Below are 21,643 nucleotides of genomic sequence, written 5' to 3'. Positions count from 1 at the left end.
TTAGCTGGTTCAGGTGTGTTTTATTAGGGTTGGAGCTAAACTCTCTCGGACACTGGCCCTCCAGGACCGAGTGTGGACACCCCTGCTCTAGGGCATTTGCATGGAGCTATCTAATTGGCATCTGTTGATTTAAAGCTCACGTAAATCTTTGACACTGACTTAAGAAAAAAAAACATTTTAAAAACTACTTTAAATAGTCTGAGGGTAGTTTCATTAAGTGAACCAACTTAGTGTGTAAAGCTGCCATGTAGTTCAGGTTAGAAAACACGTGATCTGTTCAGCGCAATTAATCGACAGCAAAGCATTAAAGTCGACTAGTCAGTGAAACCCCTAATTCACGCAGACTTGAAGATTGTAAGGTCTGCGCTAATTTACTTGGTGCAATTAACAATGAATATTGTAGCAATTAAACAGATTAAAGTAAATAGGTAGGATATTTGTGTTAATTGAACAACATGGATTAATTACCACTGACAAGATGCATCTTCTGAACTCCTCATAGACTCTCCAGTCTATGTTGGACTGAATGCGGCAGGTGTTTTATTACCACTTCACTCTCGTTGCACTTTTTTTTATTGCTCTTTTTATGGTATTTACATGGCATCGTAGGTTTCCAGAGAAGACACGCAATGGTTTCAGTCCTCAAGATTTTCCATTGGTGGAAAAGAAGTAGTCTGTATGGAAAAGGGAGGTTTGGGCGGGTGTCACTGGTTTCCCTCTGCCTGGTTCCTATTAGCCTTCCAGTGACGGAGTGCAGAGCTGAGAGGCCGCGTTGCCCTCCTGCCTGTTTAATGAGCTTTCATAACTAGTAGTCTTTGAGCATCTGTCCTGCATTCTTTTTTCCTGCTGTGGCCTCTGTGCGCCAAGCAAAAAGCACTTGACTACAAACTGGGGATCTGTTAACAGGTTGCATCTACCTTGGGGGATTTATGACATCCTGTAAATTGCAAAAGGTTGCATGTTCGCAAATGCACTCTAACACAATATTATATACCACATTTCATAAAGTTTTTTTTTTTTTTTTTTCAGTGCAAACATATTCATAGCCCTTCAAAATCGTTTCTCTGTTAATCACATAGCTGACTCTAGACAATCAAAAACCAGCTTTCTTCAAGTTCTCACACAGTTCCATGCTTCATTGTATGGACTAATTGCTCGCTCGCGTTTTCTGAGCTGTATAAAACTGAGAAGGGCTGGAGTCAAGGTTGAAACATGGAATGTGATCAGGCTCTGTCCAAATCTCCAGTTGCAGATAGTCTGGAATTGATTTGGAGTCCTGGCTCTTTTTTGGCAGTCTCGTTGCAATTGAATCCATTTTCTTGTCAAAGGCGACAAAGGTAGTGCTGGACTAGGAAACTGAATTGTGATTGCTGTTTATCTGTTCAGGTTAATGGCTCAAAGGTGTAACCTAGAAGGCATTATTGTGTCTCTTTTGAGGTTATATTGGTACAATACGCAGAAGCCTTATGAAATGAATGCCGGTTTTTTGTTTACAGTTGTTGGCCTTGAATGGCAGGGTTTTTGTGTTCCTGTTTTTGCTCTCAGCGTAGACCAAAAAAAGACCACAACTACAAATGGCTTTATATATAAAAATGTCTGTGAGAAGACTGTATTTGAAATCTGATTTTATGACATGCACTTAAGAGACATGCAAATGCAAAAGCCTCATGTCCTCAGAGACATAAATTCTCAATTTTGCATTCATTGGCCTTGATTGGAATAGTCTGTCTGCATCTGATGACAATTTTAGTTTTAAGCTGGATGGATGTTTCCAATCTTGTCATCTGTAAATCACTGTGATCTCTTACAATCCACAATAATCCACTTTACAGTTGATTTATTCATGATTTAACTACCAACATTATCTTTAGTGAGAAGAGAGAGGTTGTTTTAGTGGGATGAGGGGAATTAGTTTTACCCCAGGCTATGAAGCAGGGGTCATTTCCAGAGACTTCAAATGATGTGCATCTCTTTGTGCCTTCATATGGAAATGTTTAACAGTGAATTCATTCAAATTCAACTACTGTAGAGCCAGTCAAAATTGTATGAATTAACAATCTAAGGCTCTTGGAGTGAGACCGGTTACCCCAATCCCAATGGCCTAAAATCTGAATTGGATAAATCAACTGCAAGTAGCCGGTACATGTAAAGGGTCGAAGTGAAAACGATCCTTACCCTCCACCCCCAACCCCAGAGGGACCAGGTTTAAGCCTGTGTAAAATGAGACTGCAGCAAGGGGAGTCAAGCAGCTTGGCGTAAACCGCCATGTCAGGCACTTACGCTTGAGTGGCTTGTTCAGCCAACCTCTTTCTTTAGCGTAATTACTTCTTTCAGCTTTTGTATATTTTTGGTTTGAGTTCAGACTTTCATTCATATTAGTGGCAAGCACGTGTAAATACTGGCTTTTCCCCTTTGTTGTTGTAAAGTTGAATTTCTGGATAAAATTAGATTAGTGTCTGAGTATGTGTGGCCCATTTCATTGCACCAAGGCCGTGGTTGACCTTGGTCTCTGGTTTAGCTTGTCTGGAGGGTCAGTTCCCCTAAGAGGACATTTGATCTTATTTGTTTTGAGTCAATCTTTTGAATGGCTTGACTGACATGTGTTCCCTCTTTAATCAAATCAGTGGAAAAATATCCACTGCTTCTATCCCCACTTGAGTAAACCAGCACAGTATGTTTTAACTGTTTATTTATCATTTGATTCTCGCCTAAAACCAGTGATTTGGCTGGGAGTGAACTGTTTGGTATTTCCATTGATTTTACTGTAAAGGCTCACAAGCTGTCTGCTTCATTTCAGACATCGTCTAGACCTCTAGGTCTGCAGGATCATAATGGATGTACCGCTATCTAAACCTCCCAGTGTCTTAATTGGTTTCCTGTTCCTTTTCGGCTGTAATTGTTCATCAGTGTGCCGCATGCTTCACGGACTGCTCAGGGGCTGCTGAAGAGCTTGGATTTCATGTCCCTGCTTTAACCCCTGGAGTCAACAGGCATTCCTTTTTCTCGTAGCGAGTGTCACCGCTTGATGTTGGACATGTGTTAACCATCACCAGCTTGGAACTCGTGATGTGACAACCGGCACATTCGTTGGCGGTTAGCTCTTAAATAATGAGCTTTATGACCAATCCAGCCTGTCACGCATCATTTTCTGAGGGTTTCACTGGGAGTGAAATGATATAAGCTGTCATCTCTGCCTGTCTCCAAACCCATGCTGCTGCCACGGTGGGTGATTGAGTTAACCTTTCACTGTGAAAGCATATTCATTGTTTGGAAACCTGGCCTGTTGGCTTTACTTAAAGAACAGATTGGGACAAGGCTGCTTTTTTTTATACAAGCAACAAGCTTAGAAGAAAAAAAAGCCAGCCGTTGTAGCACGATTTTGGATCAAAGAACTCTTAAGAGCCCCTGCTGCCACCTTCCCTCAATGACACATAAGTAGAGGAGACACCTGGCTTTATTTATGGACAGCTTCTCTTAGGGCTGTGACACACAAAGCCAGTGGTCAGCAGTTGGCCAATGTCCGCTTAGCTTTTCTAGCTTTCACATTCGCTGGTGAATGGTATTGGGGCCATCTGTGATAGTTTACCCTTATTGAATGTTTTTTTTAAGGAAGGAGTCAATGCATTAACTTTACATTTATGCATAAAGCAAATGCTGTTACACCATTGAAGCTTGACATGTTATCAATTCCTGCTTTGCTCAAGAATTGAACCCACAACCTTGTTTTTCTAGTGCCATAGTCTGGTATTTGAGCTACAACAATAAAAGTGAAATTGATGAAAGTCAGCAAAGTACGATGGTTATAACTTTGTCATCTTACCTCAGCAATTTTTCATAAAATTTTGCCAGCAACTAGCTCTCTGCAACTCTCACATGGTCGCCCACTGAAACTAAGCAGGTCTGCGCCTGGTCAGTACCTAGATAGAAGACCACTTAAGAAAGCTAGGTTGCTGCCAAGGGTGGTGTTAAGACCAGCAGAGAGCAACCTAACCTGCGCTCTTTATGGGTCCTAACGCCCCAGTATATGTGATGCGGACTCTGTACCACTCACTGAGCACAGTCTTTTGAATAAGGTGTTAAAATGAGGTCCTGGCTTTCTTTGGTCATTAAAAATGCCAGGATGTCTTTTAAAAAAGAGTATAGGTTAACCCCAGCATCCTGGCCAAATTTGCCCACTGGTCTCTGTCCATCATGGCCTCCTAACCCTCCCTATATCATAATTGGCTCTCCTCTCCACCAATCAGCTGGTGTGTGGAGTGCTGTCTGCTGCAATATGGCTGCCATCACATCATCCAGGTGGATGCTGCATACTGGTGGTGGATGAGGAGATCCCCCCAAAAAATGTGTAAAACACTTTGATTGTCCAGAAAAAAAAACACTATTTAAATGTAAGGAATTCATATTTTTATTATTATAACTTCATGAGCTTCTAAGAATGAATAAAGAATCAGTGTCTTTGATACTTAAAGTGGTCACAGTGCACTACCTTGGTTACTGCATTTGCAGTCCCGATTTAGGATGTAACATTGCCCATTATTACCTTTTGATATAGATGGTTAATTCCTAGCATGCAGGCACAAAATGCGCGTACTAGTTAATACTGACCTTTAGTTCTTTTGGTGTGTTTAAGCTCAGCATTTTCGATAGGATGCAGACCATGTGAGAAAGATGCTATTTTTTTTTTTTTTTACATGGAATTGTGCATCGTGTCCTTTAAAATGCTTTTAAAAAACAGTAAAACTCATGCAGTGAGTGTTTTATTCCTGTCCTAAAGTTTGTTTCATCACTACCTTGACCTCAAACTCACGACGGCACGGTGATGTAATTCTACCCCGTTTTTATGGGTTTCTTAGTGCGATTAGAATCACAGACTTGATTACATAATGCAAGGCATTTGTCACTCTTGAACAGACGTCTAAATGCTGAGGTATGACAGTAAACCCATTATCATCCAGCACTTTCGATCAGCACTTTAAACCTGCACACACACACACACAGCCACCGCAAGCTTGTTATATACCTCACAATTTTAACGTAATGCCATCAGAGTATATAATGTTCTCCTTTTACCTAAGTTTGTCCTAATGGACTGTGTTTGCCTCGCAGTATGCTGGCCGATAAGCTGAATATGACTCCTGAGGAGGCAGAAAGATGGATCGTCAACCTCATTCGTAATGCCAGGCTGGATGCCAAAATCGACTCCAAACTGGTGAGAGTCTCTCATATTTTATTTCGCTCTTGTTTCCCTGCCTCCCTCCTCAAGTAGCGGCCAATTGATAGATGCTGCGTTAGTGTCCTTTAATTAGTAGGAAAATCAAATTCAGGCTCTTTTGTGCAGGGATAATGTTCTGCTTTAATACATAAAGGAGAGGCAATCAATTACGTCAGTAATTCTGCCCAGTGCCTGCTTTCTCACCATATCCTTTCTCGAGGGTTAGAGGAATACTGTCATTATGGTTCTGAAGGAGGGTCATTCGTAATATGGAGACGTACTTTTTGGTCAAAATTAAGTTTATTATAAAGAAATCCTATGTGTGGAACATTCTGTTTTCATTAATATGTCAATTGTTTGCCCACCTTAGGCATTGCAATAGTTCATGAAGTGTATAGAAAATCAATTAAAGGTCCCATGAAAATAAAATAAATGTTTTAGATGTTTGTTTTTATAGATCTATACACAGTAGATATGACATACGAACCCCGATTATACGTCAATAGCACCGCCACATTTGTACAGTGCTTCCAGGACAAATCATTCATCTGCACTAGTCAAGACAGTATGCCAGATGTGAGGATGCTGGACTTTAGCGATGTGCACAGGTTTAGTAACGAGCAAACAAAGAAAACAAAGCACAAAGGCAGAACATTTCATAGGTAAGATTTAGTTTTTTACGTTTTTGTATGTTACAAACATTTGTGCTCAACAAGTAACATTATTGATGATAATACAGTCACATATTGCACTCATCATAAGGCAAAGTAGCACCAACTTGTACTAAATACTGGGCCTATGCTAGTTTTGTTGAATAAAATAAGCAAAAAATGTAAATGAAATTTGAAAACAAGATGCTGCGGTGCCAGAAACTTGTATTGTCAGCTAAGTGAACGAGTCATTCATAATGCAGATTCATTCACAAACGAATCACTCCATCTGTTAGAATTAGAAGTGAAAGCAGGAGAGATTAGATGAAATTTAACAGAGAGAGAGGAAAATACATTTCCATGCACACAAGCACGTGGTCTTTGTCGGCAATGCTCATGCGGTCACTTATCCATTGATGTAGAAAAGTTATGAAAATTATAGTTTTCGTAATTTAAAAAAGAAATTGCACACTGATTATCGTGAAAACTCTTGATCATAGACGTGTATATATCTCTGGCTCTGTATGGCCAGTCTTCCACTGCACTATGGTACCACATTCATTTCAAAGGAGCTCTCCCCTGTACTAAAATTGAGGCTCTGATGCATTCCTTCCAATAGACAACAATAGCGTAGACGACATCGAATGTAAACATTTATGGTTTGTTTTTAGGATATCTGTAAGCTAGTGCGCACCAAAACAGTGACAAAAGTAGCTTTTAGAAGATATAAACGTGTAAAGCTTGTAGTTTGGCACTTCCACCTAAATAGATCAACAGTTATATGTATTCATGTCACCTCATACCTTCAGTTTCTCATCAAATTATGACCAATCAAAACCTCTCTTGTATCTGCAATGCCCCGGCCTCATCAAGATGCTGCCCATTTAATGCGCTTGAGCTCAACCACTTTTTTATTGAATAATATAAATACATGTGGAAAAGTGTTTTCAGTTCATTCTTTGGAAGAAAAGGTCGTTCAAAATGGCACATAGTTATTATCTCTCACAACTTAAAGCATTTTAATTAAAGTCTCTTATGCTAACCAAGACTGTGTTTGGTCAAAAATGTAAATGTTAGTTAATGATTTCTATCTGAATATATTGAATATATTCTAATTTAAAATGTAATTTATTCCTCTGCTAGTAATTCTGGATTTTTCAATGTTTTTACATAAATCATTCTAATGTGCTCAAAGGTATTCTGTTATTAATTATAAACACCTTAGATCTGCTTAATATATTTTTAAAAACAATAATTTTGGAAGAATATTAAGTTCTGAACAAAGTATTCATTTTAAATCTTTCATAACAGTGTAATATGTTTATGTATTGTAATAAATTATTATTGTATTACTACTGGATGTCTTTTATTTAATATTCTCAAACATTTTGTCATCTTATAAGGTTCTATCTGACATTTTTGTCAAAATCAAGTTATTCACATATTCTTATTAAATGACAACTTATTTACTTTATGGAATTATTATTATTATTTTTTTATAAGTGATTTACATTAAGACGTTTTACTTAAAAAAAATAAAATAAAATAAAAACTCTAAGTATTTTTAATCCACGCACGAGGACCAACCAGGATCAGTTTTCTTTTTCATTTTGCCCGATTGCTCCATTGACAGCGAGAAAGACGTGAAATCACACAAAATGACTCTGCTAAATAATCCTGCACCACACAAAATTGAGACGTGTGTAAATGTGATGATTTAGAAGCAGTTTTTGACAATGAGATGAAATGTTATACTTTACAATATTGAAAAAGAATATTTAAAAATGTCTATATTAAATTTGAAATAGTTTCATTTTATGTATTTGTAGGCAGTGAAACAGTTTTCAGTGTTTATTAAACTCATTTGCTCATAGTCTGTTTTCTTTTAAAATCTTAAAATTTAATATTAAGCCTTAAAGGGCAAATACTTGATTTAATGAATGGGACATATAATTCAGTGACTATAATTCAATAAATCATATAAATCATAAAATGTAATAAATATTAACATATTAATTAGATAAAATTAACATTTGCACTGGATAAAATATTTAGCACAGTCTTGTATGCTTAATTTGAACAAGAAAAATCATCCTAAAACATGAAATAAATGTTATAGAAAGCAAACTTTCTCAAGCATCAACATAATGTTACAACACCAATTTATATATATATTTTTTTACTGTATTTCTTAAAGTAATGCTTCATTGAATGATCTGCCAAATAGAGCCGTATAATTCCAAGTGAAAAATGACTTTTCAGAATTAAAGTTTTATCTGCCTTTACCGAGGTTTTTTTGCTCCAATTTGCAAATGTAAGAGAATTTTGGTCATTTACATTGAGTACATTTAGGGTCTCTGTCATGTTAATGTACAAAAGAAAACTGTTACACACATATTGTTTGCTATAAGGAATACAAAAACTTTGAAGCTCAATATCTTACACAAATAGAACCTTAAAATTCTTAGGTGATGAATTAGTCATTATTATTATTATTATTTATTTTTATTTTTATTTTTATTTTATTTTACAAAGTAACCAGACTTCAGGTCTGGACTGGAATGAATTGGAATAATCATCTGTGTGGTCTAAGCTGGCCGTGTGGAGGTTGTGAATACTGGTCTGTGTGTCTGTGGGAACAGAAAAAAGCGGCCATTCCCCGAGTTTAGCTCTGATGCTCTTTTCCTCTCCTCTTTCCTTCGACAGGGTCACGTGGTGATGGGCAACAACGCGATATCACCATATCAGCAGGTGATCGAGAAAACCAAGAGCCTTTCTTTCCGAAGCCAAATGCTGGCCATGAACATCGAGAAGAAGCAGAGCAACGCAAACCGGAATGAGGTCAAAGCACCAGAGCATCTCTTCTTTAATCTGATCTCATCTCTGTTTGTCTCGAGCCCTGTAGTTTACACACACAAATGATCTGTCCAGAAGAATGTCGAGCGGCAATCAGCCCAGAACTGTCTTTAAACGGTGTAAACCAGTAAGAGCAAGTTTAACAGAGCAAGTGCTTTCATCATGCCGTTTTTCTTCAAAGGCTTAATGACAAGGTAGCACAGCACAGCTATAAAGAAGAGGGTCTGAGTCCCATGACTCAGTGCGGCAGAGTAAATAACGCTCGCACACAATCACACACACACGCTCCATGGCGTTCCATGCGTTTAGGAGTCACCGCAGATGTTTTGCTTGGGGTCCAGTCTGTGTCTGTTTGATCTTGACCCTGTGCACTGATTGGCCTGCGACGTACGTTCGCTTCGTTTCAAATAGAACGCTTCAAAATAGCGGCCTTGAAATGTCTCTATCCCTCAAAGCACGTCATTTTAAATGACTCACTCACACAAACACCACAATGGCAAAGGCCATAACACACAGTCCTGTATTTTGATGTGTTTGGCCAGACGTAATTTAATTTAGCATTTTCTCTTCCCCTACGGAAAGGTGCGAACGTGAACGACGTGTACTTGCAAAGAGACTGCGGTTTTGCAGTTGATAGTCTCTCATGTTCAATGATTTTCTAATAACCTCACCTTGCGTTTGTTTTGGGTCGTGACACCTTTTGGCTCTCTCTCTCCCTCTCTATTCAGACTCCAAACTGGGCGGCTCAGGATGCCGGCTTTTATTGAGTGGATCTTTGCAGACCGTACGCTTCCAGCATTCCCATACTGCGGCCGAACATCCTGTTCTCCCTCTCGACTCTCTTGAAGAAGAAATGAGAAAACGGCCTTATTTTTGGGTTCAATGCATCTGGTATTAAATAAAAATGTACAAAAAAAGTTCACCTCATGCTTGCGTTTTATTCCTGGACATTACGAATGGCGGTTGAGGGTTAAGTGGTTGTGATCTTTTGTGTAATAGATGAAGTTTTAATGTCCTCTGAGTCACCGAGTGGGATCGGGGGGTTTTGTGCCGCGGCACATGCGTGCGCCGTAATGATGAATGAGTGTTTAGTCTGCTGCATTTACGGTCCGCTGCGGCGAAGAGGGCAAGGAAAGGTGATCGTCCTGACTTTTTTGTGTTTGCAGACGGGCATGTCTGATGCGATAGACAATCAACATAATGCCTCTCCACCTTTCTCATCTCATTCCATTTTCCACTTGTGACACCTACAGTCTATACGTTTTCTATTTCCATCACAAGCACTCGCAGACGCTACAGGCTTGGATTTAAAGCGTGTCTTAATGTCTGCTTTGGCCTCTCTATCAGCTGACATGTTTATGGGCCCTGTCTCTCTGGACGAGTGAAGAGGGGGCTTATAGCTGCCACAGCGCTCGGGCTCCCAGCCAGACATCTAAAACAACTGACGTCACCTTTACTTTCCCAGCGAGCAAGCGAGCGGGCGGGGAGGAAGAAGGGGGGGTGGGCTAAAGTGATTGGTTTACCGGTCCTGTGCCATGACACATTACGAAAATAAAACCCTCCTAGCCCTTAATTATCACATTCACCTTAGGAGTGCTGTCTCAGATGTTGTTTTAGTAAGACATCCAGACCAACAGCAGACGTGTGGCTGAGAAGGTTGTCCACCACAACGTCTGTCACTTCACTTAAAATAAATAAACAAACACCCAAACGAAAAGGTCAACGTAGGTTTTGGTTAAGAGGGCTACATAATCTTTCCCTTTTTCGCATTGTTCATTCCCTACTTGAAAAACGTTAAGGCATTTGTTCAAAAACAGGCTGCGTAATTAAAATATACAACGTATGTTCCCTAATAAATCCTTGTTTTCCAACTTGCAAATGCATTTTAACAAGAGGAGGCCTATATTTAGAGCAGGCTTTTCTGTAATATGAGATCATTATGGAGTCTTTCCCAAATGGAGAAGCTTTGGGGAATCACTTCAGGTGATTTTTATATTTAGGCAGTGCGCTTAAGTAAAGACCGAAAGGTGGTCTAGGGAGGAAAGCAACCTGATACGTCTTTAGTAATGAAGGCAGGTGAATAAATGTCTTCAGTAAGATGTTTGTAATGAGAAATGAAACTCTTTTGTGGTGTTCTGATAGAGACAAATAGCTGTCATATAATTAACATCGACTTTGTGAGAATTTCACTTTGATCTGAACATCAAAGGGGTCTGGAGGAGAGAGTGTCATCACTTAGAAATGACAAATGTTTTTTTTTCCTCTCTCTCTCTCGCACTTCTGAGGATCCTAACGTAAGGTCCGTGTGAAATATATCAAATGTTTATATTTGGACAGATGGACCATACCTAGGCTGTTGCATAACACCTGCTTGGTATACATCAGTACCTGAATCGGGTGCTGCACACCCTGACTAACTTGGAAGATTTCCAACTAATTAAAGCCAAAATATCAAGAGTGAGAACACATTTTGAGATGTAGATATATTGAGATTGAGAACATGGGTAAAAATGATATATAAATAAAAGATTAAGTGCCACACCTAGTGGTCAAGCTGGGTAAAACATTTCTTGGATTTCAAAGCAATTAATGTCCATTTTGGCAAAGAAGCTTCTTAAGGAGAATTGCCTTAGCAGTAATCCTTTTTCCATTTTAAATGGTCTAAAGATTTTTTTTTTAAATGATAATTTTAGAATCTCGTATTGAAATAATCTTGAAACTAGAAATGTGTTGTTTTTTTATGATAATATATCAAATAGTTGGCACTCTTAGATTTTGATTTTCTAAATGCCAATAAGCAGTTTCACATCATTACACCAGTGGGTCATATAAAATATGATTTTTACTTCTCTACATATGGTATTTTTAATTCTCAGTTCATTTTTGTTGATAAAACAAATAAACTATCGGTTTGGTTTTAGCAGATTTAAACAATTCCCAAAGCCTGGCCAAGCTGGTCCTCCAACGTAAAATAATCACTGAGAACTAGCAAAACCAGCTTAGACTATGTTTGTTTCTTCCAACTGAAGGAAGAAATTGAACTGGAGGTTGTTGTATAAATTACATTATGATTTATTATTTTTTTTATTAAGATAAATATTTCAGTTTATCCTTTGGATCAGAAAGTCACATTTAAACAATGTACTCATTAAAAATGTATTATTAAATCAATCCAATGCACTAGGACCCTGGGGAAGCTCATATGTGAGGTATAGATACAGTGGGAGAAATTCCATTTGTCATCTTCTAAAAGTTAAATAAGGAGGGGGGAGCAGCCCTCTCTCTGACCGAGGGGCTTCTGAAAGTGCTCCGAAAAGATCTTGGAGACTCCACGTGACAGCAGTGCCTATATAGCATCAGCACCAGTAGAGTGATACTCCATCACCAGCCGAGCACTGCAGCATATGCCACAGTTACACACACATCCTCAATGCACCTCAAGGCTTTATTCTAGAGTATTTGCAGACTGATGCGTCCATGTGTTTTCTGACTCTGTCTAGGAGACGAAAGGACTAAACTTTTTCCTGCGAGAGGGATGCTGGATGTTCCAAGTCTACTTTGGCATTCGGAAGGAACTTGATGTATAGGCTAAGTTTCTCTTTTTTGGAGTGGACTCGCGCAGGTATATTTCTTTGCTCCGCGCGTCTCGTTTGAGGGCATCCATCGCGTCCCGTGCGCTCTTGGAGATTCGAAGTTCTCTTGAATGAAATAGTTCACTCGCAAACACGTACATCCATTAAGCTGTGCTTGTTGGTCAAATAACCTTAAGTTTAAAGCTGTTTCACTTTTCACAGACACTTTTGGACGTTATAAAAGCGCGTTTCGCTCTCTAAAATGACATTAACCGGTGGCGAGAAATGGTGTTTTCTCTACCCTTCTAATGTGTGAGACAGCCGAGTCCGGACTCCTCAACTCCCCGTTCCTCTGTGGAAAAATATACATATTGAAAGCTCATATACGGACCCTGAAGGCTCGTGGCGAGTACCTTTGACGCTTTCTACCGTGAGTCGGGACATTCATACAGCCGCCCAGATGCAGTTTCGCCTGTTCTCATTTGCGCTGATTGTGTTGAACTGTGTGGACTACAGCCACTGTCAGACGCAGCAGTCCCACCGCTGGAGAAGAAACAAAAGAGGTGAGTGAACTGTACATGTGGCTTTGATAGATGCTTTATTAATTCACCAATTAGTCTTTTAGTTGACGCTTCTGTACGGACACTGATTTACGGTGCGCTTATGAGAGGGACAGATGACCCACCTGGTGCTGCTTCTCACAAAATTAGCATAACTGAAGTTACGCTTTTACAGTAGTTTCTGTCATTTTGGTTTTATGATGGAAGGGATGGGAACGCCACAGATTTAACGTTACAGTATAGTTTATTAAGTTGGAGATAGCCTGATCGTCAATTTTATAAGATGGTCGGTACTAGAGCTCATGGTTCAGTGATGTTCATGAATAATTTAATGTGTTCTTTTCGGCTATCCAACCCATCACAGGTCAACTTCTCCAAGTTTTAGACATCCACTGTTGCCAAAACGTTGAATCAATTCACCTTTACGTAAACGTTGAGGTGTTTTAAAACTTGTGTTCGACGACTGAATCAAAAGTTGTACATTTCTACATAAGTTAGCCTACCTGACCGGTTTTTAAATGTGTATTTGTAAAAAAATCACTATTTGCTATAACTTAACTTTACCGTTATAAAGTTTGCATCGGAAATCCTGACACTGCGAGTCCTGTGACAAATCAAAGATGATAATTATAAAGCTGCAAAAACGTGAAAAAACGTCTTTGTCTTTATATGGGATCCTCGTGTGACGCCGATTATTTTGTTGTCAATTTCGCGCCTTCTGAAATGAGGATGTATTTAAAACTCACATTTACCTAACTTGAAATGAAATTTTGGTTCATTAACATTAAATTTCGCAAAAGCTGTTTAAAAACACCGTCCACAATAAAAACATCACATTTAAATGTTTAAGTAAGCTAGAGAAGTCCTGCTGTAACCATAGTAACAGTTAGCCGTTGGAGTGATTTCCATAAAACAATAGACACTACTTTTACTAAAGGTATGTAACAGTCTTTAAAACTATAAAACTGGTGTCAAACATTAAAATGTGAGGTATATATTTAATGTGGAATGTTCTAATTCAAAATTAAGATAAAACGATTAGTAAGTTTAGTAAAATAAATGCGGTGTGCGATATTGTATCTTATATCTTGTCCAGAAAATAACTGACATGTTAAAAAGCCATTGAATATCTCTCACACTTTATTAAAACGTTTATTTTATGTTGTCAAATCTCATTATGTTGAGCTGAGTTGATTGGCATTAATTTGTAGGAGATTAGTGAAAACGCTATGTATGAATAATCTTTAAGAATCTGGCAAAATCTCTAATACAGAGTTTATAACAGAACCGCACAGCACGGCACTGTCTGGTGGACAATTGATGAATAGTTGAGCTTTCCTTTCCCCCCTTTTCAAATTGCCTGACCCTCCTTTTGCCCTAAGCCGCTTTTAATTGATCTCACAGACAGACATTGATTAAGCTTTGAACAACTGGTGCAAGAATAACAATCCACACTTAAGCGCCACAGGGATTTAACCCATCAGCAAATATGAGGCTTCCATTGCTTAGCCAATGCATATGGACACAGGGGGGCTGGAAGTCAAACATTTCAAACTTATCCATCCCTCCCCTAAGCCTCAAACCCTTAAACATCAGTCATTGACTGCATGTGACAGAACAACCGCCTACATGGCTCTCAGTTGAACTTGAGCCCAAATAAAGACACTTGCTGACACCATGGCTGATATGCGTTCCTAAATCCACAGGGATGTAAATTGGGAGGCATTCATAGATTTAATCACATGCATGGCATGCCAGGGGAAACCTCTGCTCTGGCTGAGAGCTTCATGCATTGCCCATCTGCAAATAATCAGTCAGACACTGTAGGGAACTGGCACACACAAGTCTTTAGCCCAACTGTTTTTCTTCAAGATTTGCGATTTCATATACTACGTGATATAATTTTCTTAATAGGATCAAACCTGCTGGCAGAGGCAGGCTAGTTAAGCGTTTTCAGGGGGATTGAGGGGAATGAAGAAGTTTATCTGGAGGTGAGCGGGATCCTGTATGTGTAAATGGTGACGCACTTATAAAAGATGCCTTGGAGGCGCACTGAAGTGAATTTACAGGAGTTTGATCCCGCAGACAGAAAGGTGTATGCGTACGAGGCAGTTGTTTGTAAAAAAAAAAAAGCAGTGCCAAGAGTGACGTTTTGATGTGCTGCCAAGCTTTACATTTGCTCCGTTCCTATATTTATCACGCTTATTGAGGGCTGTATCACTATTCAATTGAGTCTGAAATACTAAAACGTTTTTTTCTTGCCCTTGGCGCACTTGAGGCAGCTTTATGTGCAGCCTTTTTCTGGCATGCTCATGCGCTCTGCGATCCCACATCACCCCAGTGACACGGTCAATCCTCTTGAACTGTTTTACAAGGCTTTGTCATAACCACCCCACAATTCTCAACAGATACTCTTATAAAGCTGTGCAGGAACACATTACTTAAATCGAAGCTCAAACTGTACTTTTTCAATCACGATTGGATTCATTTCAGCTTTTAACATCCACGCAGCCTTCCTCAAATGCCAACAGCAAGAACCATATTAAATTTGCACCTCCGTACCCCCCATTCAGTTCTTTACAGATGCCAACAGGTTTGCTATGATATCATTGCTTGGCCCAGGGGTAATACTTTCAATTTTATTCTCTGGCTAATGATGCCACCTGCTGACTACATAAAAACTGTGGGCTCACATATACCAGCGCAGACCAGAGAGCAAATTCTTACACAGGACTTGACAAGCCTCGAGGGGTGTTAATGCTTCAGCCTCTGAGCTACTGCTCTAAATACGTCAAACAATGACTTTTAGTGCAAATAAGAGCGCATTCGGGCCTTTCTCCATGCACAAGCCATCAAGTGAAACTCAGCTCTGCGGAAGGTTAGGGATCAGCTAGCTCTGATGAGCGGTCCGATTAAGCTCACAGTAATGGAACTAATAGAAGTCTGTTTCCAGAGAAACACAGTCGCCATAATCCATGGGAAAGTGGAGGAGAGGAAAGGCTTAGCTCCCATCACTGAGCTCCTCAGCTATGGATTAGGGGGAAAGCACCTGTATTTTAACACTATCGAACCGTCATATCTTAATCTGCTGGAAGCACACAGAGATCTGTCCTCTTATGCCTGGTTTGTGCAAATAAATGTTTCATTAAAAAGTGATCTGGAAGTTTTGTGGAAATTCAGCATGTATAAAGGCACAAAAGAAGATACTTAAATCATTGTCTAAGTTTTTTCATGCATACAAGATTATAAAAGCACTGATTAGACAGTTTGATAACAACCCAAGCCTAAATAAAGTACGGTTCACAACACTGACTACATTTACATGGACATCAGTAATCAAACTATTTGCCTTAATCTGAACAAGATAATAATAGGTTAAGGTGTTAATATGAGTTGCTTTTTGAATGTTCCGTTCATGATCCTGTTTGATATGTTATAGCACATACATAGTTCGATTAACGTCATCACGTCAGCACACTTTGCAAGTTTTCTTGAGTTTCATTTTGAATTTTTTTACTTTAATTGCAGTCCGGCAAGTTCACTTTCATTTAGGAACATTTCATTTACATTATGACCCCATGACAAAGGTGATTCGATGAGAGTATAAAATAAGGAAGGGTGAAAGGGTGAAGAGAAGAGTGATAGAAAAAAAAAACACAACCGTAATTGTTTGATTAAGGTGTTTATATGCTTGTACTCAGAGAGCAGCATTACAGCTGATCTTTCAGCCCATAATATTGTAGTGATATTAATATACTGTAAACTTAGTAACTAAATCTTTTTGACTAAGGTATGTCTTTTAAAAACTGAGAGTACTAACTGCCTCTGAGTAAACATCAACAAAGAACACTGATCCCACACTGACCAAATTTGTAGAGACAGGACAATCAACACAAACTGGAGCCGCATCTTTTAAAAAGGAAGATGGGTGGCAAATTTGGATATCACCATTTCCAGATGCGAAAAAGCTCTCAGGTAAAAATGTTCTGTACAAAGATATTTCTGTCCAGTTCAGCTGCGCTCGCATAGCAGGGAAACGAAAACAAATCCTTTGTATATAACGCAAAAACATCAAATTTTCACTTTTTCATTAAATATATGTGTCCTAATAGTGGATTTAACAGTGTGAGACACATATATGACAGTCAACATCTCAAAAAAATGTGTTTTGGTGTTTCGTGACCTTTTAACACATATCATGAGGTTATTTAGTAACATTAGATTAAAAGATCAGCAAAAGCTTTTACACACAATCACCCATAAATACGCCTTTAAAACACTAGGTGTAAACAGGAATGGTATCCCATCTACATATGATCCGATCGACCAAAATGCAACTTAATAGTGCAAACAGAGCCGTAATCATCATCCATAGTGAAAATGAGCCTTAAACGATGACAATTTTCATTTTTACAAGACCTGTGCCTTTTATGTCAGAGTGGTGAAACTTTGAGTGCGGTGAAGGATGTAAAAGACCTCTTTGTTTTGCAGCGAACGGGCCATTAAAATCGGTTTGGGAAGACGTTTTAAAGTGTAAGGACAGACAGAACTGTTTAGCAGTGAGCTTTCTACAAGTTTGCCCAAGGTCCCAGGTTTATGGGTGTAAGTGTTAATGTTGGCTCTTGCGACGTTCATGCCAATTAAGGTCCCGATGAAGTGTGTGACAGGATGACTGACCGCTCTAGAGTCTCTTTATTTCAACAAAAAACATTATGCCAGGCTTCCTTCGGAAAATGTGGCATGTACGTTTCATTCTAATCCATAATGGAAGTGATGTTCGATGGAAGTGATGTTCATTTAATTTCGTCAAGTACAGCCAGCTCTTTCACCCAGCCTGTTCTTCCCCTGGCCAGGAATCACTTTTTCTAGCTGGTTTGACAGTGTTGTGTTTCCCTCTGCTGTCGCACAGAAGCCTGTCGTTGATCTGTAGTGTGATCGCTCTGAGAACGGAGTGTGCATGAGAGAGGTGAAGCGTTTGAGCTCATGGAGCCAGAGAGACTGAGGGATGGCATTTTTCAGGAGATCAGTCAGAGATGGTTTAACGGGAGCACCTGATCACCTGAGATGGATTAAATCTTTTGGGGATCTGAGAGAACAAATATCTACTGAGATGTCCCTCTCTGTTTCTGTCACTCACTTACATTCATCTGTTGACCTTATTCTGTGATTCTCATTTTTGTGATCGTTTCAGAACTTTCAATTCGGTTGCCTATAAGAGAACAGACTAGGTATAGTACACAGCAGAAAAACGGTCAAACTACTTGCTCGACAAACAAGTGTGTTCATGACTATACACTGTAAAACCCAACAGCTGACTTTATCAAATGAAATGAGTGTATTAACTCAGAATTTACTGATAGTTAATTCGACTCATTTGAAAAGAGTTTTGAACTCAGTGTTGAAGGTAATGAGTTAAATACCTTACTATTTCAACCTAAATAGAGTAAGTTCACAATACTTATATAAAATATATATTTTTTAAACTCAAATGGTTTGTTGCAATCAGTTTCCTCAAACAATTTGAGTTTCCTTAACTCATTGGGTTTTACAGTACTCAGTTGGTTTGAGTTCTCTTTATTCATTGGGTTTTACTGTGCTCAAATTGCTTGGTTTCCTCAAATAGATTAAGTTCACAGTACTCATTAGGAATCATTTTTGAACTTAAACGGTTTCCTCAAATGGTTTGAGTTACCTTAACTTATTGAGTTTTACAGTGTAAAACACACTGTTTTTAACATCTTAAAAAATCAATGGAAGTGAATGAGACAGGAAGTCTTGAGCCAAAAAGATTCCAATTGCTGGGCCTGCTTGTACGTGAAGATAAGTCAATTATGTAGATGCATGTTTGTTCACAGTGGAGTTGATTCAGTGCTGTATGGCTTCTTACATTTGCGCACAAAAGGAGAACAATTGCATTTGTCCATAATGGCAGTAAGAGGAGATTGTTAACTAAAAAGAAACTCTTAAAATAAATAAATATATCATAAAATAGTTCTATGGGACATATCCCACATATTCCAAGAGGTCTCTGGGTATTCAATATAGGGATTTAGTGAAAAAACAAACTGATATTTAATTAATTGTTGAATTCATTGTTTAATCTTGACTAATCGATTCATTGTTCATGAGATTCTATTATTGACACACTTTAAGTAGTTTTGCCCCCCAAAAAAAAACATTAAGGCGTAAAATTTTGATAAACCAAGTAACAACACGAAATACAATTCACTTACTTCTGTGAGATAAATATATCTGTTGTGTTTGTTGCAACAAGTAGTTTTCATATTCATCTGTCAGCTGGCATTTGTCTGTCGGCTAAGTTTCAGTTTATCAATGAATACTGTGATTTTATTTTCAAAACTTTCCTGGCTATTTCATGGCTATTTTCTCATTTTTATTAAACTTGATTTATCAAAACTTCATCAGACTGAACTTATAGCGTCTTGTGAACAAGGTAGTGACTACCTTGTTCTAACAAGAAACTAACAAGAAGACTAACAAGAAAGTCAAAGGCCTCTAGATTATGCTTATTTTACCAAAATAAAGTACGATCATGTCTTGATTTTTAATTATTTAATTAGGACAGTAAGGTCTGACTTTGCTTAGACTAAAGCCTTGTCACTTAACAGAAACAATGTACAATATAGAATATCAAGTTATGGTGCAGTGGAAAAAGAATGAATATTGTGTATGACTCCCATAAGCTTGGAGGACTGCATCCATACATCTCTGCAATGACTCAAACCACTTATTAATAAAGTCATCAGGAATGGCAAAGAAAACGTTCATCAAGATTCTTTGTATTCATCTTCAATGCCTCCTCCTTCATCTTACCCCAGACATGCTCTATGTTCATCTCTGGTTACTGGGCTGGCCAATCCTGGAGCACCTTGACCTTCAGGAAGTTTGATGTGGAGGCTGAGGTATGAGGAGCGCTGTGCTGCTGAAGAATTTGCCCTCTTTTATGGTTTCTAATGTTATGGGCAGCACAAATGTCTTGATACCTCAGGCTGTTGATGTTACCATTCACTCTGCAGATCTCTTGCATGTCCTACAACTGAATGTAACTTTAAAATATTTTTTTCCTTTACCAAACTTGACTGATTGGTAAGACTTTTGTCTGGTAGCATAGATTTTTAAATAGGTCTATTGTACACAATACCTCTACAACAACTGAAATATGCTATTTAACTAGTAGTTTAAATCTTAAATCTTGTTAAAAACAGCTGTCAACATCCTTAACTCATTCAGTTTAATCAGACCCAAAGTTTGGAATGTCACCAGGGTGTGCTGGCCCATGTTTCAAGCAAAAAAAAAAAAGCCCTGATGTTGAATGTGCACAGCTGAGACAAGTTTTATAGCTCTTTCCATGCCTTAACTCATCATGTTGCAGCAGAGAAATACCCATTGTGATTTTTTTTTTAACATACACAAGGGGATTCTCTCCACTGGCCTTCATTGCTGTCATCAGAAGATCCCATATGTTGGCAAAGCTAAATGCCAAACAGATGGTTTACTCTCAGGCTACAATTTACCATACTGTTAAAGTTCATTTTTCGGAAATGTGAAATAAAATAGACTTATTGTATGAATCTTATTATAATATGCTCCACATTTCCTGATTGAAAACTGTAATGCTGCAAACAAAAGGTTCAGTGTGCCTTACTGATGCCTTTTTTTTTTTTCATGTTGACCTATGTTATTTCCTCAACAGCCAGCTCCAGAAGTAATTTTACTTTAATGCATCTCTTATAAGGCTACTAAATACAGTAGGCCAGCTTAGTTTATTGAGTAATAAAACCTTAGAATTTGGAGCTGGTTTCCAGGAATTTAACGTAGCACAAAATGTTTAAATATTAAACAAATAATATAAAATGGTAACTTGGGTTGAATGCATTGGAGGTATTTTTGTAAAATGATCTGTTTGTAGTTGTTAATCTGTGAATTTGCCATTTTAATGGCACTTTTCCCATGGCATGTCAAGTTAAAAAATACACATCAAGACCTATGCATTCCCTTTCACTTTGTTCAGCCTTTTCTTTTTTTTATTTTAAAAGCAAGAAAGCATAATTTACATCTGTACCGTGCATGTCTTTTTACATGGCGTGCTGGTTTCACTAGCTATCATCTGGACATTTGATGAAGTGAGACAAACATTGTGCATGTCATGGACATAGCACTGCCTGTGATGTGACAGATACTAACTCTGTTCCCAAACTTAGTGAAGTCCTCCATAGGCAACATTATAAAGCATACGTTTCTAAGGTTGCATTGCTCATTTGTTACAAATCGAAACCAATTCCTCAATGGTCTTGGAGTTAAGTGAAAAAATAAATCCAAAGACGTTGGAAATACCTGAGCAGCTCTAAACATCATGCCACCACCCACCCTGCTGAGAGTGGCATTTAGATGAATATGTAAATATGTGCAGTGTGTTTTCCTCTCGATCTCAAAGTAAACATGCAATTACTGCAGGACGAAAACAGCAATTGAGAAAGCATCTGATAATATTATTGCGCAAACTCTGCAATTTGGAACTCTGTGTAATCGTCGCGTTTGTTTATTTACTGCAGATTAACCAGTCAATTGTACAGCATTAAACAAGCAGTTTGCTTCTAAGTAGAATTACAGTACACTTTACGTTCTACTATAAATCAGCTCTTGTTTGTTTCTACTCACAGACAACTAAGCTCAGCAAACTGTCCAGAAGAAATTAATTGGAGAATGCCTCCAAATCAAAGACCAAGCCCTAGAATCACACCAACCTAATTTGTTAGTAATCGTCGCAACAAA

The 21,643-nt window shown here is 38.5% G+C and overlaps 2 protein-coding genes and 1 long non-coding RNA gene across 6 annotated transcripts in view; 2 read left to right on the top strand and 1 right to left on the bottom strand.

Annotated features, from left to right (window-relative positions):
* eif3ea (eukaryotic translation initiation factor 3, subunit E, a) overlaps nucleotides 1-9,625 on the top strand; it is a 78,169-nt gene extending 68,544 nt beyond the window's left edge. The window contains 3 exon segments of one of the 2 annotated variants that reach the window (NM_200839.1): nucleotides 5,107-5,209; nucleotides 8,569-8,703; nucleotides 9,447-9,625. In NM_200839.1, the coding sequence (NP_957133.1) occupies nucleotides 5,107-5,209; nucleotides 8,569-8,703; nucleotides 9,447-9,485 (277 nt within the window). In that variant the 3' untranslated portion in view covers nucleotides 9,486-9,625. 2 annotated transcript variants of the gene reach the window in all.
* On the bottom strand, nucleotides 5,867-13,750 carry LOC141378296 (uncharacterized). Of its 2 annotated transcripts, XR_015511993.1 has the most exons (3): nucleotides 13,415-13,750; nucleotides 9,390-12,833; nucleotides 5,867-6,151 (listed from the first exon to the last, which is right to left on the bottom strand). It is a non-coding gene; the product is annotated as an uncharacterized LOC141378296 (long non-coding RNA). The 2 variants fall into 2 exon arrangements; XR_015511992.1 differs by lacking the exon at nucleotides 5,867-6,151 and having other exon boundaries at nucleotides 8,634-12,833.
* rspo2 (R-spondin 2) overlaps nucleotides 12,751-21,643 on the top strand; it is a 100,520-nt gene continuing 91,627 nt past the window's right edge. The window contains 1 exon segment of one of the 2 annotated variants that reach the window (NM_001281990.1): nucleotides 12,751-12,853. In NM_001281990.1, the coding sequence (NP_001268919.1) occupies nucleotides 12,751-12,853 (103 nt within the window). 2 annotated transcript variants of the gene reach the window in all.

Source organism: Danio rerio, chromosome 16 (assembly GCF_052040795.2).
Source record: "Danio rerio strain M-AB ecotype USA chromosome 16, GRCz13ab, whole genome shotgun sequence".
In the NCBI taxonomy this organism is placed as follows: domain Eukaryota; kingdom Metazoa; phylum Chordata; class Actinopteri; order Cypriniformes; family Danionidae; genus Danio; species Danio rerio.
Note: the sequence above shows the minus strand (reverse complement) of the source record. Positions and strands in the feature narration are given on the sequence as shown.